Source organism: Pleurodeles waltl, chromosome 8 (genome assembly GCF_031143425.1).
Source record: "Pleurodeles waltl isolate 20211129_DDA chromosome 8, aPleWal1.hap1.20221129, whole genome shotgun sequence".
NCBI classification, from domain to species: domain Eukaryota; kingdom Metazoa; phylum Chordata; class Amphibia; order Caudata; family Salamandridae; genus Pleurodeles; species Pleurodeles waltl.
In genome coordinates this window covers 884951718-884970592 of record NC_090447.1, presented here as the reverse complement: position 1 = coordinate 884970592, position 18875 = coordinate 884951718, and the positions used below count along the sequence as shown (strand labels likewise).

The 18875-nt window shown below is 44.5% G+C and overlaps 1 protein-coding gene across 4 annotated transcripts in view; it reads left to right on the top strand.

Annotated features, from left to right (window-relative positions):
* Positions 1-18875, top strand: part of TEX30 (testis expressed 30) — a 231270-nt gene that overhangs the window by 43559 nt on the left and 168836 nt on the right. Inside the window, exon 1 of one of the 4 annotated variants that reach the window (XM_069205191.1) lies at positions 3011-3140. The exons of the other annotated variants lie outside the window; for them this stretch is intronic. Coding sequence (XP_069061292.1) covers positions 3123-3140 — 18 coding nt within the window. The 5' untranslated portion in view covers positions 3011-3122. Of the gene's footprint in view, positions 1-3010; positions 3141-18875 lie in introns of those variants that run through there. 4 annotated transcript variants of the gene reach the window in all.

Genomic DNA, 18875 nt, shown 5'->3' with positions numbered 1-18875 from the left:
TTGTGTTCCAGTTAAACGAGGACCTAGCCGGGCGGTTCGGGCTGGACCGCTCCTATTGGAGCAGGGTCAAAACTGATTTGCATATGGCTCGGTCCAAGTGAGGTGGCATGATGGGCAAAGGGAGTGGTTGAAATGCTACCCTGGGCGATTGCCAGTGGTTAAACTTGTTACAACCATTCCTCTCATCGCCATTTGCTTGTTTGATGTTCCACCCTAAACGGAATGGGTATGTCCAGATGTGGCTCCCATACTCGCTGAGCCACTGGAACCAAGCTACAAGTGACAAACCCCAGTCAGAGTGAAATTGGTTTGGGTTGCTTGTGTTCCATTTCAGGGAGAACCTGGCCTGGCAGCTCAGGCTGGACTGTTCCTTTTGGAACAGGGTCAAGTTTAATTTGTAAATAGCTGGGTCCAAACTTAGGTGGCTTGCTGGGCAAAAGAATGATGGGTTGAAATGCTACCCTGAGCGATTACCAGTGGTTAGACTTGTTGCAAGCATTCCTCCTATCATCTTTTGAGTGTTTGAATCTACAAAATAGCCAGTAAACCACACTGAATGTTCCTTCCAACCATTGTCACATTCCCTTACTGAGTGCACCAAAATGGTTTGCCAAATTGTTCAATGCGTGCGTGGTAAAACGAATGTATACATATCTGTGAACTTTAATATTCTGGTTGTAGAATCCTGAGGCCTATAGCCGCTTTTAGACAAATGTTTATGTTTATAAATACACAAATACAACACAGCCAGCTTGGGCAGGAGACTCAGATTTTGGTGAGCAAAAAATTAAGACGATATTTAGCTTTCTCCCTCTTACATTTTTTATCCAATAAAAGTCAATGGGAGAATGAATTTTGCCTGATATTTTTCTAATACTCCTTCTTAAGGGCTCCTACATGTTGGCATATATGTAAATCTTTATATTGAAAGAAATCCCTTTTGTAAGATTAACAACTCTTTTTGTCACAGAAATGCCTCACTTGAACATGAAATGCAGTGTTTGTATAGGCAGGATCCTGCAGCTGTTAGTGAGGCAGATCACGGCAGGCCTCACTAAAATGTACTGATTATGACCCAGTGGAATTCACCAACACCAGAATACTCAGCGGTATCCACCCTTTGTGTTCAGACCAGCAACTGCTAGGGGTGAGCTAGGTCTTATATTTTCTGTAGTTCCATCTGGGTCCAACAGATATGCTTCGCTTAGCTATTACCACTTTTTTTTAGTCTCATCCTGGGTGGAAGTTAGTTACAGCCTACACTTAGATGTCTTGACAACAAAAAGACACTCTCCTTGTAGTCACTTCATATGTGGTTAAAGATAGTATTATTTGTAGGTAGTTTTTGTGTTTTTCTTCTCCACAAGCTATACATGGGCTAGGTTAATGCATCTGTCCACACGAGTGATTACACCAATAACCATTGATTTAGCACTACGCGACACGTATTTATTAGTACCCAAAGGAACCCTATTTAGCAGCCTTGGAATAAGGAAAGTTTAAGAAAAAACAATACGATTCTAAACTTAAACCCTGCAGCTTACTTGCAGCCCCTAGATGTTGGTTCACAATTCAGAGAGCTTTGTTACAAAGATTCTAACGTATCACCTGCAAATAACAAGCATCTCTGCCACAAAAAGAGCACCCAAGTTGATTATTTGTATAAAATACTCCGCTTTGACCTGCATGTTAAAACCACTTTTCGGCAAACATATTACCCCTCTCTGCTGTTTGGTGACGAGTCAAAGCTGTGTCTTGACTACACACAGCTATGCCCAGCAAGTGCATTACCCACTAGGTTACTTTCAGCTGTTATACCCTGGAAAAAGATGGCAGACTGAGTGGTGATTCTTGAATGTTTTAAACCGAAATCTCTGGGTTTGGCTAATAAATGCTATGGTAATCTCAACCAGGAGGCTTCTTGCCACCCTTTTCTTAGATCCCGGCCCACAGAGTTCACCAGCAACCAGTGCTGCTGGACCAATTTTTAGAGTGGGAGAGGCCACCACTGTTAATGCATCGAAGTCATAGGGCCTGTGAAAAAGCCAAATGTTACACAAATAAATACTGTAGCAAATGAGCCACAGCCAATTCAGCAAGAGCAGTAAGGGTGTGGTATGCATATGGTGGTGCATTTTGGAGCACACTGTTGCAGATGTATTGATATAACATAGTATGGTAGCACATTGTCATTTACAGACAGCACAACTTCCATTAAGATGGCCACTACATTTTCACAGAGGTACTTTTATTGATAGAAGTATATAGCACACAAATGAAAACGTGGGGAGATCGATTGTCGGTGACTAATTATCATTTACACATCACTCAAGTGTATTGATCCTATTAAAAAGCTTTGCTTTTATCAGATTTCATACTTACAAAACATGGATTTATTTGTGCTTAACTATTGGTGTATTTGGATGTTTTTAAATATTTGTACAATTCACATACATGTATTTAAATTGTATTGTGCTGGAAATAATTGGCATCCTACAGTACAGCCTTTCCATTAGATATTATAAGTGTGTGTAAAACTCCAGTAAGAATGTGCATCTCTGCTGTGTAATCCAGCAAGACTGGCACGTAGTTTCACTTTAAATATCCTCTCACATTGTAGTAAAAAAACGAAACAAAAACACCAATCTCCATGTTAAGGGAATAAGCAGCAATTTCTCAGAAGACGTTCAACCTCTGGCTTTAAACGCATAGCGAAAGAATTATGTTGAAGACAAAATGTAAAGGTATCTTTATTGCCGATTCAGCTTCTGAACTTCAGCATGGTTATTTATAGGAATGCTGCCACACCCGCCCCCACCTTCCAGCACCTATGACCACAACATCCGCCTACGTTCTGCAGGTAGGCACCCCGCTCTGCAGCTCCGTTATTATCAAAACTTCTCTTTCTAACGTTTTAGAAGTTTACGCAGTCACTGTCGCTTCGCATTGAAAACACTTCCGTGGACCACTTTACCCAAGCCGCGCTGACCGAGGAAGTGACCCATTTGACGTGCTTTTTGCGTGATGATGCTGTATTGAAAGGGGCGTTGCCCTAGTGGGAACCCATTGCAGTAGTGCTGCTGATGTTGTGCGGAAGCTGGGACCTGTGACGTAGAGGAGACATGGCAGAGTTTGCAGAGGTGACTATATTTACCTTTGTGAGCTCGAGGTGCAGCATGTTGTTTAACATACTTATCCATTTCATATGGACGAGTTCGTTTTATTGTTTCCATATGGGAATGAGGCACCCTGCCTCTTCAGTGTGAATGTAGATAGTCGTAATAGATTCACGTATTAGAGTGGGCTACGTGCGGGGGCTTTTAAAAAAAAATTTAACCTCTAAGCTGCTGGGCCTCGCCACCCCAGTGCTGAGCTCTTTTTTGGCTATTTGGGTGGTTTGCGCTTAGGCCTTCATAACTTCTTGTCCACATAATCTATCCACGCCAAATTTGCGTCCTTTTTTCCCAACATCCTAGGGATTCTAATGGTATCCAGAGTTTGTGGTTTCCCCTGGAGGAGACCAAGAAATTAGCCAAAATACAGTGAAAATTTCGTTTTTGTTTAAAAAAAATGGGGAAAAGGGGCTGCCGAAGAAGGCTTGTGGTTTTTCCCCTGAAAATGGCATCAACAAAGGGTTTCTGGTGCTAAAATCACCATCTTCCCACCTTTCAGGAACGGGCAAACTTGAATCAGAAAACCACATTTTTCAACACAAATTTGGCATTTTACTGGGACATACCCCATTTTTACTATTTTTGGTGCTTTCAGCCTCCTTCCAGGTAGTGACAGGAATGGGTGTGAAACCAATGCTGGATCCCGGACAGCTAAACATTTCTGAAAAGTAGGTAAAATTCTGAATTCAGCAAGGGGTCATTTGTGTAGATCCTACAAGGTTTTCCTACAGAAAATAACAGCTGAAATAAAAAAAAAATGAAATTGAGCTGAAAACAACAGCCATTGTTCTTTGTTTTACTCTGTAACTTTTTCCTGCGATGTCAGATTTTTTAAAGCAATATACTGTTATGTCTGCTGGACTCTTCTGGTTGCGGGGATATATAGGGCTTGTAGGTTCATCAAGAACCCTAGGTACCCAGAGCCAATAAATGAGCTGCACCCTGCAGTTGGTTTTCATTCTATACTGGGTTTACAGCAATTAATTTGCTGAAATATGAAGAGTGAAAAATAGGTATCAAGAAAACCTTTGCATTTCCAAAATGGGCTCAAGATAAGGTGTTGCGGAGCAGTGGTTATTTGCACATCCCTGAATTCCAGGGGTGCCCATACTAGCATGTGAATTGCACGGCATTTCTCAAATAGACGTCTTTATTACACACACTCGTATTTGGATGGAAAAAATGTAGAGAAAGATAAGGGGCAATAACACTTGTTTTGCTATTCTATGTTCCCCCAAGTCTCCCGACAAAAATGGTACCTCACTTGTATGGGTAGGCCTAGCGCCTGCGACAGGAAATGCCCCAAAACACAACGTGGACACATCACATTTTCCCAAAGAAAACAGTGCCTACCTGTAGATTTTAGCCTCTAGCTCAGCCGGCACCTAGGGAAACCTACCAAACCTGTGCAATTTTGAAAACTAGAGACCTAGGGGAATCCAAGATGGGGTGACTTGTGGGGCTCTGACCAGGTTCTGTTACCCAGAATCCTTTGCAAACCTCAAAATGTGGCTAAAAAAACACGTTTTCCTCACATTTCGGTGACAGAAAGTTCTGGAATCTGAGAGGAGCCACAAATGTCCTTCCACCCAGCGTTCCCCCAAGTCTCCCGATAAAAATGATACCTCACTTGTGTGGGTAGGCCTAGCGCCTGCGCAGGAAATGCCCCAAAACACAACGTGGACACATCCCATTTTTTGACAGAAAACAGAGCTGTTTTTTGCAAAGTGCCTACCTGTAGATTGTGGCCTCTAGCTCAGCCGGCACCTAGGGAAACCTACCAAACCTGTGCATTTTTGAAAACTAGAGACCTAGGGGAATCCAAGATGGGGTGACTTGTGGGGCTCTGACCAGGTTCTGTTACCCAGAATCCTTTGCAAACCTCAAAATGTGGCAAAAAAAACACGTTTTCCTCACATTTCGGTGACATAAAGTTCTGGAATCTGAGAGAAGCCACAAATGTCCTTCTACCCAGCGTTCCCCCAAGTCTCCCGATAAAAATTATACCTCACTTGTGTGGGTAGGCCTAGCGCCCGCGGCAGGAAATGCTCCAAAACACAACGTGGACACATCCCATTTTTTGACAGAAAACAGAGCAGTTTTTTTGCAAAGTGCCTACCTGTAGATTTTGGCCTCTAGCTCAGCCGGCACCTAGGGAAACCTACCAAACCTGTGCATTTGTGAAAACTAGAGACCTAGGGGAATCCAAGATGGGATGACTTGTGGGGCTCTGACCAGGTTCTGTTACCCAGAATCCTTTGCAAACCTCAAAATGTGGCTAAAAAAACACGTTTTCCTCACATTTCGGTGACAGAAAGTTCTGGAATCTGAGAGGAGCCACAAATTTCCTTCCACCCAGCGTTCCCCCAAGTCTCCCGATAACAATGATACCTCACTTGTGTGGGTAGGCCTAGCGCCCGCGACAGGAATGGATCACACAAGGGTCAATGGTAGTCCTTGCATGAGGGCTACTGTTAACCCTGGAGTGATTCATTCCTGAAGCAGGCACTAGGCGCAGGCACTCTAGCGGGGTTGTGTTTTTATCAGGACAAGTGGGGAAACACTGGGTGGTAGGAATTTTGAGGATCCCTGCACATTCCTGTAGTTTCTGTGATAAAAAAGAAAGGAAAAATAGTGGTTTTAATCAACGTTTCACTTTTGCAGGGTATTCTGGGTAAGAAAACTTTGTTAAATCCAAACACACCACATTTACGTGGGCTGCCTTGGGTGTCTAGTTTTCAGAAATGTCTGCGTTTGGTAGGGTTCCCTACATGGCTGCCGAGCCCAGGACCAAATACTTAGGTGACTGTCTTAAAAAACGAGGCTGTTTTGTGGTAGGTAATTATAATGGCTCCCTGCAGATCCCTGTACTTCTGCTCATTGGAATGCAAGGAAAATGTGTTTTTTAAGCACATTTTGTGATTTCAAGGGGATTCTGGGTGAAGGAAAACTGGTGAGAGCCACGCAAGTCCTGCACCCTTGGACTCCCCTGGTACTAGTTTGTTAAAGTTAACCCACCACTTACACTGGTTGGTTTTAGCACCTCCAGAAATTATGGTTTCAAAGCATGAATACTTATCAAAGTATCTGAATATTGAAACCAAGCCTTCTGAAGGTGGGCCATAAAGCCGCGTCCAGGCACCAACTTCTTTATGGTCCATTCACACGCCATTCACGCACAACAAACAACCCTTTCATATCGCCAGCCACGAGCCCAATCCAACCAATCACTGCACTCACATTAACTTACCGCTGCCAGACAAGGGCCTATCACATTCACACGCCACAGAACGGAATAAGTTTGACTACATTTTACCACCTGTCAAGTAACTGCCTCCTTCTTCCTTAACATTACCAAATGCATGCGTAACAATCCTTTACTAATGACTCCTGTGACAGCCACCTGAGGCTCAGGAAGACATGTTTTTCATGCACCTTTAACGCACTCTCTGTGCTAAATCCAACTCCTTCCAGTTTGTGGATGCAAGTTGGGGGTGTCCGAGTATGCCGTACAAAGCGATTCCTCGAACTGAGTGAGCATATATACCTTTGAAACTAAGGGAGACATGCTGGGGATTTCTCATGATGTTACCTAAAGAGATGGTCATAGGCTAACTGCCTCCTTCTTCCTTAACATTACCAAATGCATGCGTAACAAACCTTTACTAATGACTCCTGTGACAGCCACCTGAGGCTCAGGAAGACATGTTTTTCATGCGCTTTTAACACACTCTCTGTGCTAAATCCAACTCCTTCCAGTTTGTGGATGCAAGTTGGGGGTGTCAGAGTATGCCGTACAAAGCAATTCTTCAAACTGAGAGAGCATATCTACCTTTGAAACTAAGGGAGACATGCTGGGGATTTCTCATGATGTTCCCTAAAGAGAAGGTCATAGGCTATGAAAAAAGGGTAGTGTTTGGTACATAGGGGAGTCCATGAGAACGTAGCATATGCCCCAGCCAACATTATGTGCAGTGATGTGACTATAATGCACTTATACATCAAACTGAACATCTACTAAGTTCTGATGGAGGATGAACATGAAAAGCAGGTCAAAAACTGACCTATACAAGTCATTCTCCTTCAGTGCTGGGATGGCTCCAATGGGTTTGAATCCATAGGTGTAGATGATGTACATCTGTACTACCTTTACTATCTGCCTTCTACCTGTGCAATAACCCTGTGAAGGCACTCCTACCATAAGCTTTCCTTACCCATTCATGTCTCTGTTCTCATCAGAGTCCTGGCTAATCCTGTATAATTGCCAAGTGAACCTATACTAGTTTGTGGATGCAAGTTGGGGGTTTCCAAGTATGCCGTACAAAGTGATTCTTCGAACTGAGAGAGCATATCTACCGTTGAAAGTAAGGTAGACATGCTGGTGAAGAAAGGGTACTCCGTGACAATGTGGCATATGTTCTGTCCACTAGTATATGCAGTAGGGGGAATATAATGCATGTTAATTGAACAGAACACCGACCACGTTCTGACGGTGGATTTAGCTCTCAAGCAGTCCAAAAGGAAGTCCATGATGAAGTAAAATTCTGTGGCTCCTTGCCTAACGAAGCAGTTGCCCATGGACGTTCGGTATCCATGCACTGCCACTGAAAGGATTACCCAATGGCAGCTCAACCTCAGTTGATTTCCCACAACTTTGCTTTAGTATGATACAACGTAAAGCAAGTAGGGATGCAGCGGCCTGGTTATGATGGACACTGGGGACAGTAATACCGACTCTCCTGCCGCTTTCCATGCTTCGAGCACACTTTACAGCGACGACATGGACGATCCTTTTTGGGTGGTTTAGGAATGCGATCAGCAAAGTGTCGCTCCTGCAGCCTTGCCACATCCTCCAGAACATATGAGGTGGAGGCTGCTGCTTCTTCTGTAACAGCAGTGAGGCTTTCAATTGCAGACAACTGGAAGTCAAGGAAAGTCATGAGTATTCCTGTGGTTGTCTGACGGTAAACAACATACGCATTACAGTATATGTTGCCATCTGAATCAGGTGGGTTAACAGTTTCTTGTACCAAGTGCGAGTTTTACGACACGTATTGTATGGTTGAAGAACCTGGTCGTTCTTGTCCACTCCGAGCATGTACTTATTGTAATCAAGTATACAGATGGGCTTGTGGACTTCGGCCATCTGACCCCAAACCGTGATGGGAGAAGTGCTCTCATCATGAATTGTAGTGAGCACGTATACATCACGCCTATCTAGGAACTTGACTGCGAGCAGTTCGTTAGAACGCAATGCAGTACTCTGGGATTTCTGGAGCTTCTTGCAAACAAGCTCCTGCTGGAATCCTTTGCGGTTACAACGAACTGTACCGCAGGCCACAGTGCCAGCTTTGTAGAGCTCACTGAACAGCTCTACTCCTGTATAGAAATTGTCCACATAAAGGTTATAACCTTTGTGAAGAAGTGGCTGGACAAGTTCCCATACAATCTTACCGGTGACCCCTAACGCAGGAGGGCAACCTACAGGGTTTAGGGTAGAATCCTTCCCTATATACACTCTCAAGCTGTAAACATAGCCAGAAGAGCTCTCAAACAGCATGTACAGCTTTATGCCATAGCGAGCTCTTTTGCTCGCAATGTACTGTCTGAAAAGCAGCCGTCCATTGTACAGGATCAAGGACTCATCGACTGCTATATTCTTTCCAGGAGTATAGATCTCTGGAAACCTGGCAGACAAATGTTCCACGACAAGCCGAATTTTGAACAACCTGTCATGATCTGGATGGTCCCGGGGCAATGCAGCAGAATTGTCATTGAAATGCAGCATGCGCTGCAGTAGCAAAAAACGATCTCTGCTCATGTATGGTGCGAAGATGGGAGTTACCCAAACCGTGCGAGTCTTCCAGTAGGACTGCAAGGTGGGTTTCTGCACTAACCCCATTTTGAGCGTAAGGCCCAAAAATATCTTCAACTCTGCCAGCGAAGTGGGAGTCCACTGGCGTGCCCTAGAACGGGGCACTATAGTGCCTCCGCACTCCCTCAGAAATTGGTCTGCACGCAAATTTGTTTGCTGCACAATTTTCTGAAGGAAGTCAACATCCAAAAATAGATAGATGTAGTCGACTGGCAAAAAGTTAGCTGTATCGACTTTACATCCAGCGTCACCAGTAAAAGGTGGAATTTGGGGCTGAACTAAACAGGGGGGCTGCCAAGAGAGCACTCTCTCTGTGCTTGCGGCCGCAAGCACGTGATCTCTGGGTTCGGCTAACCCAATGTGGTCCCGCTGCCAAGAATGTGCTTGCGAAGGGACAGCACGGATGTCGTCATTGTCTCCTTCAGACAAACTGGAAGAGGTGTCGTCGGATGGGACTCCGCCGACTGAAAAATTATTCCCAGATTCTGCCCCATTGTCCTCTCCCTCAGATGCTGTCTCAGTGTCTGCTGTCTCAGTCTCTGAGCCTACATCAGAACTGTCCTCCATAACCTGAGTTAAGGCTTGATCAGCAGTCATCCAACGAGACGCCATCTCTGCTACTGGCTAAACTGTCCCTCTAAATTACTAGCCTTCGTAGAAGGCAGATAGTCACAAAATTGCTTGTGGGTATGTTTGTTGTGTACAATAGGAAATGTCGTCACCTTACCTTCGCTTCTTCTCCAATTCTGCAGATTCTCTGAAAACACTGAAAAAAATAATGTATTACTTCACCTTACCACACACCCAGTGCAACAGTCATTTTTGGTGCTCTGCCTCCCATTACCTCCTCTTCTAATTCCCTCAGTACTATCCAGCAAAAGTGCCAATCATATCTCCATAGTCCCCCTGGCATAACATTTGTTTTAAAGCGCAGGTAACGCTTGCCTTTACTAATCCACTCAGCTAAATACATATAAATGTATCTCCTTTGCAGCAGGACAATAAACCATCTGCGCTACGTTATGGCAACTGCCACTACAGAAAAGACATGCATGCATGCATATATATATATATATTTTGTGATCAAGAATCTCACCGCACTCCGCGAGGTTCAAATTGGCATCTTTTATTGCAAGCAACAGCCACGTACGCGTTTCGACTCTCAAGGAGTCTTGATCACAGTAAATGAGTCCCTCTTTTCTTTCAGTTTTTAATACTTGCAATAAAACATGTCAATTTGAACCTCGTGGAGTGCGGTGAGATTCTTGTTCACAAAATATTTTCGAGGTTGCTCTCCTCCATCACCGAGCAACGGCAGTGGAGTGCGCTGCGCAACAATCTTTTAACCAATTTGTGTTGCATATATATATATATGTTTAGAAACAAAGTGGTCGAAGGGTTGCTGGGCGGCGCACTCCACTGCTGGTGCCCAGTGACAGAGAAGACCAATCTCGAAATGATGTAATGCCGAAAAATTTCACCGCACTCCACAAGGTACAAATAAACGTGTATTTTATTGCAGTCAATAACCACCAACTCGTTTCGACTCACCAATGAGTCTTGATCACGGTCCTCGTGGAGTGCGGTGAAATTGTTTGCCATTTTATATATATATATATATATATATATATATATATATATATATATATATATATCTTTTATGTATATGTGTGGTTTCCCTGGGAGGCCAATTGTGGCTCCCAGAAAACAACACACAAAAGAAAAACAAGCATTTACAATGCAATGCGTCTCGCATCTGCTCAAGTTAGAGCTATTAGCGTTATAAACTCCTAACCCAACTTTTCTTCCCTCATAAATTGAAAATTAAACACTTTCACATAAGAGAGACGATTCACAGCGCCACGGCCACCATGAGCATCAGGTGAAGAGATACACAAAAGAAAAAGAAGTTCGCTCGCAGTTAAACGTAACAGCAAAAGTGCAAGTAGCCATGTACCAGGGGCGATGGCCAAGGTGGTAACAAAACCTCCCCAAGGTGGGAAAAGGTAAACCATTTACCAATGTAATCAAAGGATTTTTAAAGGGCAAGCCCACGAACGAGTGGTAGTGATGGGCGTGAGGTGGGCGTTGTTAAAAGCCCAGATACACACCAACACGTCAGAAAAGCATGCACGCTGCAATGTGCTCGACCTGAAAAAAAAAAATATATATATATATAGAGAGAGAGAGAGAAAACAAGACACTCATTTTACAGAACTTTTTTTTTCATACATGTGTGCTTGCCCTTGGCAAAGCACTCATGTATAAAAAAAAAAATGGCCCCATAGATGGTCACCCTAAGGCAGTGGTCTTCAAACTTTTTAACGCCGCGCCCCCCCAGTTCAAAAAAATAAAAATCATTGGGCCCCCCTCAGAATTTTTCACAATTATTTTAGAAAGATGGCAATGTTTAAATAGATTCAAACCTATTTAAACACTGCAGTTAAGTACTGTTAACTTTTTACAACTGCAATAACATGCTTCTGCTTAAAATAAAGGCATGTTATCTGTATAATATTTCTTTTGGCCAGAGTTTGGCGCCCCCCCTGGGATCACTTGAGGCCCCCCAAGGGGGGCCCGCCCCCCAGTTTGAAGACCTCTGCCCTAAGGGCTGACCACCAACAATTTGTTTTTTTTGTTTGTTTTTTTCTTACAATGTTTACCCGGGGGGGGGGGGGGCGATCGCCCCCCCCCCCCCCCCCCCCCCCCTCCAGGGAAAACTAGATTTTCTTTTTTTTGGACCCCCAGGGGTCGGCCCGTGTTCTGAGGGCCGACCCCGCCATTTTGTTTTTAATTTTTTGGGTTTTCTTTTGTTTTTTTTAAATGTGGTGGGCGCGATCGCCCCCCAAAACAGTTCAGATTAATAAATAATGCCCCGGGGGGGGCCTTTTACAAGGGGGCCAACCCCCCCCCAATGAAGATCCCTGGTGCCTAGGGGCGTTTCCTGGCCATGGATCGCAACCGCGCTGTGATCCATTGCCAGGAAACGGTGCCAGGGAGGCATCAATGGAAAGGGGAGAGCCTCCCCTTTCCATCGATGCCTCTCTGGCATCTGGGGAGGCCGTTTTGGCCTTTTTTTCCCCACCGGAGCAGAAGAGAACGCTTACCTGATTCTCTTCTGCTCCGGTGGGGAAAAACAGTGACGTCAGCACGCCTTGCGGCGCGCTGACGACACAAAGGGGTGGAAGGGGGGCAGGATGGAGACGCGGAAGTTGTTCCGCGTCTCCTACGGGGAAAAAAAAATAAAAAAATACTCCGGTGCATTGCACCGGAGGATTTTTAACCCCCTCCCTAGTGTCGGCCACTGGTCGTGACCCGCACCAGGGAGGGAGTGTGGGCGTCGGGCCCGACGCTCTCATTGAAACGGTTAAATTCGAGCTGGGACCAAAACCAAGACCGTATTTACGTGGCCAAGTTTAGTGGTCATCAGGCCTTCTTTTGTTATCCTTGGAGCAATCTGGAGCCTCACACCTACCTGCAAATGCAATGGCTGGGAAAGGCACAGAGCTTGTTGTCACTTCACTGGTACTTAAAACAGACAGGAATTTGACTGGGGCCAGTCCCTAGATATAACAGATATGCATGCACAGTAAGAATGTTGGATATGCTAGTATGTTCTTGTATTTACACAAATCGCAATTTTACTGTCACTCTTGTTTTATTTTGTTTATAGCGCTACTTATCCCAGTGCAGGGTGTCTGAGCGCTTTACATCACATGTACACATTATACAATTACAATAAATCATGTAAGTTTAAATCTATGTACAGGATGTGTTACATAGGATAGAGCAGCTTACAAGGTGTAGGAGTCACATGTCCTCAATAGCTCACTGTGCTATATTATAAGGATTACAATTTGTGAACCACAAGTAACAATAGGATTTCCGTTTTAAAAACAGTAGCCCACTTACCTAGCTACATAAAATAAAAATCTGTCATGATGTGCTTTGCAGGACACACGTTAACTATCTATGCTATTTTGATTCAAAACAAACTGGAACTAGAAATGACAGACATCTCTCCAGCAAGTATGTTAACCACCAGAGTTATTTTACCGTTATTATTATTCTCTGAGATTTACAGGGCATACGAAGATCTTTGCTGTAGGTCCCTTAACCCCATAAGACTTTTTAAAATGCAGTCTTTGCAAACAATTAAGCAGAACAAATTTATTGCCAAGTTTCTTCTTGTGACAATTTCTTTGTGGCAGAGATTTTAAGAAATGAATGTGGAAATTGAGGCCCAGATTTTCCTTTGGGGTTGTCACTTTTTGGCACAAACCCAACACAACATCTCATTTGTTAAATCTGGTAATTTTCTCCAATGTACTCCTTATAGACCTGCTAAACATATGTGTAAGGTCTTAAGTTCAGATGTCACGTCTTGTGATGTCACTTCCTGTGAGGTTATGGGTTGTAATGCTACTTCCTGTGATGTCACTTCCTTTGATACCTCGTGCGATGTCACACACCGTGATGTCTCTTGAATACTGTCTAACTTGGTTAGTCCTCCCACTTCTTTTTTTAATTTTTTTTTAGGACTTGTGTGTATGTGTATATATCCTGAGAGTGAGTTCCCAGTGGCAGTCACCACTGGGTATAGTTACAATTGCTTTTCCATAGACGAGGCGTTTTTTTAGTTTGCTAATAACTTTGATGCCTTTAACACATCTTTATGATGAAACCTTACAAAAAAAAACAAATTCACTTTAGCTCCTCCCTGGAAAGTTGGGGTGATCAGACTAGAGGGGCCAAGAAAAAAAGGGGACGACGACTAAGCAATAGTTCCCATGCAATTTCCATAGACTTCTTTAAGAATCTCTGCTACAAAAAGTGCTGATCATAATTACCCCAAATTTGGCAGGAAGCTAGATCTTGGCCCACAGATTGTGCCTTTTGTGATTTGGTGTTAATCCGTTCAGTAGTTTTTGAAAAATAAAGGTTTAAAAATATTTGTGAATCTGGCCTGCAAGAGGCTCGCGGGAACGCCAGTTAAAAAGAGAGCGTTCTGATTGGCCCAGGGAGCTTTTTTTTCCATTGGCCAGTTTGCTCTGATTGGCTGCCAGCAAAAATGTTGCTAGCAGGAATTACAAGACTCGGGGACTTAGTCCCCTGTTCTGAAGTAAAGAAAAAAATAATATAAGGGGGCAAGGTAGGGATATCATGTCCCCTGGGTCCTGTGAGAGTAACCCAGAGGTACTGCCCCTGGGGCCAAAAATAAATAAAAAATAACACAGTTTTTGCTGCAATACTGTGGGATTGCAGGGAAAAAAATGGCGATTGTCATGTTGTTATAAATCTATATGTTGAGGGGGGGGCGTCAGTAGGCCCCCCTCTCCTCAGCCCATCTAGAGGCCCCAGGGACTCCATCTCCTGATCCCGGTATATTTAAGCGGAGTGAAACACGCAGCCTCCCTCCTCGAGCCATTTCCATCTCTGGGGCCCCATCCATTTCTCAAGGGGGCAGGGGAGGCACAGACCCCCGTCCACAAGCCGTTTCGGCCCTGGGGAACCTATCCCCTTGGACCCAATATACTTATTTAGGAGAAAGGGATAGGTGAGCCCCGCCCCCAAGCCGTACCCTGCCCTGGGGACCCCATCCCCGGGACCCATAGATTTTAATAAGGGTGAGGTTGGCTGTGTGCATCCCCCTCCCTGAGCCTTAAAAAGGCACTGGGGAGTCCATCCCACATCAGGTCAGCTTACTTGCTTTGTCCCGGGGAGCCCATGCCCGGGACACAGTCATGGGCAGGGAAGATCCAATAGGACGGTTCTCAAATCTCCCTCCAAATGGGAGGAAACACATAGTCTTCTCCCAGTCTGTGGGAGCTTTACAAATGCTCCCACCAGCTGGGAGCAGACTTTGTGGTCTGTTAGGGAAACAGAACAATATATTGCTCTCACCTGGAGGGAGCAGCTACTCCCTCTGGACAAGAACAGTGCCTGCTCCCACACCCAGGGCCACCAACATTGTGCTTGGTGGGTGCCCCAGGTAGATGCAGGCCCTGAGGCCATAAAAGGCTCGGTAAAAGGTAGCCATGCGACCCCCCCCCCTCCCCCCCCCCCCATCTACGTTCAAGAAAATAAAATCAAGCACCTTCCTAAGGGTTGGGGTCCCCTGATGCTGAGAAGGCTTGGGTACGGGGCTGTACAGCCCTCTACCCTTTTAAAATAAATACTGGCCTGGAGGGTGGGGGCCCTAGTGCCTAATAAGGCTCAAGGAGGGAGACTCGGGGATATGTAATTCCTGTCGCCCGATGCCCGGGACATAAGGTTTGTGGTCAGGGGCAACAATTTTCATATTTATTTTGTCCTTGGGACAAGTAGGCCAAAAGCCCTGCAGCACAAAACCTTTGGCTGCCAGTTTACAGAGAAGGGAACTGTCTGCAGTTGAGGTAAAATGTGTGTCCGTATGTTAATGCTGTTCGAACTTGTATTTATGGTTAATTAATGAAAAGCCTTCATTATTAGGGTGAGGGCTGTAAATAAACTTAAGGTCACACTGCAGTACTGACAGTGGTTCCAGTAAAAAAAAAAAAAAAAAAACTTGTACACACATTTGAAAAGTTTAACAATATGAGGCTAAGTATAATGCTCCCAGAATGCTCTCTGATTAGATGCAAATAGTTTCATAAACTTGTAAGCAAGAGTCATGATTCTTTGCTTTCAAAATAAAATGTTCAGGAAAAAAATGCAAGTAGGAAAAAAGTTTCGCTACTATGTAATTTTGGGTGCTATTTCTTTGAAGCGTCATTTAGTAAAATATGTTGATGCATGCTAGAATTTCCCAAAAATATTCCTGATGGAAAATCAGTGTAACCATTGTTAACAAGATTATGGGAAGCATGAAAATAAACAAGCACCGGCAAAGCCAACCGATCCCAAAAAAATTGTGAGTCTTTTGGTTTCGTCAATGTGTGTCTTGTTCCGACATAGGATGTGTAACACTTAATTGTTGTAGGAGCTGCCAGACCCTCACTATTGTAACAAACACTGGCAAAAAGAAAAAAAAGTTTTTGTTCTCAAAAAGCACACATTGCCACCAGTGGCGTAACAAAGGCCTTGCAGCCCCCCTTGGTGGCGCCCCCTCAGCACAGCATCTGCCCTGAGTGAGTCTGGAGGGCGCCCTCCATGTTCTTTGCAGGGGAGCCCCCTCCAGTTTTGTTACGCCACTGATCGCCACAGTAGTTCCTGGTACGGAACAAAACTACTTTGTGTGCTAATATGCTCCTTGTGGAAGAGCAGAATGTGACCACTCACAGTAAAACCAGTCGATAGAGAGAGAAATAGAAGTTTAATAAGAACAAAATGTCTTTGTTAACGCCAGACCTAATTGGGGAACCAATTCTCAATAGAAAGTCACAAAAGTACACCCATGGTACGTCTTTGAATTAGTGGCTTTCGTGAATTTACAAGAACTTACAGTAGTACACCAGGAAATCATACTCCTAAAAAATATTTGTGAACTGTATTTTAGCACGAGCAAATATGCATGTGTAGACTTGCTCATGTGAAAATCTGTTGAGCATTTACAAGTTCACTTTCCCTCCAACCACTTTTTTCCCAACCTTGGAAGAACTTCTACTTCTGCCATTGTCGGGAGTAAACTTCCAACCTTTCTCATTATGAGAAAAGATTAGAGAAGAGCTGGTGAAAATCCTTAAAACATGCAAGTTAGTAGGTTTGCAGACTCAAAGGCATTCCATCCCTGGAACTATTGCTTACTGCATCCTTCAGACCCAGTATCCCAGTATGTAGATCTGTGGAAAGGTGGCAAAATATGGAAATTACTATAGTAGGGATTGAAATTGCAAGTATTCAAGCCCTACTATAGTAATAGGCCTGGCATAATCAGAGGGGCTATTATCAGTGATGCCATAATTTGTCACCGCACTACATGGCACCAAAAGGACAAGTAGATTTTTTTTACAGGACACGTAGATTTAAGAAGCAACCTGTCCCATGGACAAGTAGATATATTTTTTTATTTCTGCACCCCAGGAGACCACACTGCCCCCTTCCCGTTTTTAAGTTCAGTGGGCCCTGGTTGATAGGTTCCCTGAGGCCTGAGAAGACTCGAGGAGGGGGGCTGCGTGGTCCCCTCTTCTTTATTATATACGGTCCCTGGGGCATAATAAAGCTCGGAGAGGGTCCCCTTTTTTATTGGGTTTGACCCTTGGGCTCTGTTGGTCCGTAGCCATGAGAAAGCTTAAGAGGGGTCTGCGTGGCCAACGTCCCCTTTTTTTTTTAGTTGTATTTGGCCCCAGGGGATGGGTTCCTGGGGCCTTTTAAGACTTGAGGTGTGGTGGACCACACGGCCCCATGTATTGCTTTCACTAATGACCGAGCTGACAAAAATCTCTGGAATGCACTTCTTAGTTTAAAGAAGACATTTATTATTATTCCACCACAAGGTTCCTGAAAAGGGAGATTAGTAGGTCGGAGGCACATGTTTAAAAATAGTCACAGCAATGAAAGGAAAATATATCAAAGAGATTCTCAACTGCAATGTACACAGCAAATATATGTGATTATATTATAGCATAATTGCAAAGCAAAGAATAAAGTAAAAATTCATCACCGTAGGGCCTGCCAATGCTCTTCATCTTTCTCATGCCATCAAGTTGATGACCCCTGTTCAACTGCGAGAAAGAGATTTCCACCCTCACGGGAAAATGTCAGGCATTTGACGTCCAATGCTAACTGAGGTCTCAGAAATTCCCCTATTGCCCAGGGCCACCTTTTATAGCTTAAATAATTATGGGAAAAAAAGCCTTCTGAAAGGCCCTTCCCTCTCAGATGTAAATATTCCAAACATGCTGGCTACTGTAGGTCAGAGTTGGAAGAAACAACGTTGAAAATTGGCCAAGATTTCAAGGCTCCCTCTTCTAAGTCCAACTTCTAACTAAAGAAAAACAAAAAATATGCGCTTCCTTATCGTGCTGTTCGTGTTCGATGAGAGAAAATACGTAAAAAATAAGCTTAGTTTACCATGTGGAAAAACACAGCTCACCTGCAATGTCTCAACTGCAATGTCTAACGCCTCAATAAAGCCAATAGGCAGCTAAACTAAAATCAAAATGTAATGTCTAATCCACGATAAAGCCAATAGGCAGTTAAACTGAATACAAAATGTAACCTGCAATTGGTGAACATTGAACACTAATATGCAGAGTGGTGAAACACAAAGTCAGCGTTCCAACCTGATTATTTTCACTACACCCAATCCCCCTTTTATTGGAATTGTCTCTGGTGAATGGGATCTCTGGAGCCAATTAAGGTTCGAAGAGTGGGCTGTACGCCTCCCTCTTAATATATATGTTTTAACCCCAGGGTATGGGGTCCCCTGGGCCTCAAAGCCAACCATGTGCTGTGTGCGATGTGGGGTTGGCAGCCTGCTTGGGAGTTTAGCCACAGGGCTAGGTGGCTGCTGCGCATAGCCAAAGGCTGTGCGCAGCATGGGGTTGGCTGCCTGTGGGTGTTTGAAACCTGGGCCTGGCTGCAAGACAGGCCCTGCGGCTAACCCCACGGCACGCACGACCAAAGGCTGTGCGAAGTGTGGGCAAAGCTGCGTCCGGGTGGCTGCTTGCGGTGAGTTGGGCGCTTGGTCTGTCTATGGGCAAGGCCCTGTGGCTAATCCCACCCTGTGTGTGGCAAACGATTATGTGCAGTGTGGGAAGGGCTGTCACCAGGGGGTGGGGTTAGCTGTCTCTGTGTGGATCTGCTAAGGGTGATGAGGCCACAGGCCAGGCCCTGTAGCCAGCCTCCTGCTGTGCACTGCCAAAGGGCGTGCACAGTGTGGGGTTGGCTGGGGGTTGTCACCTGTG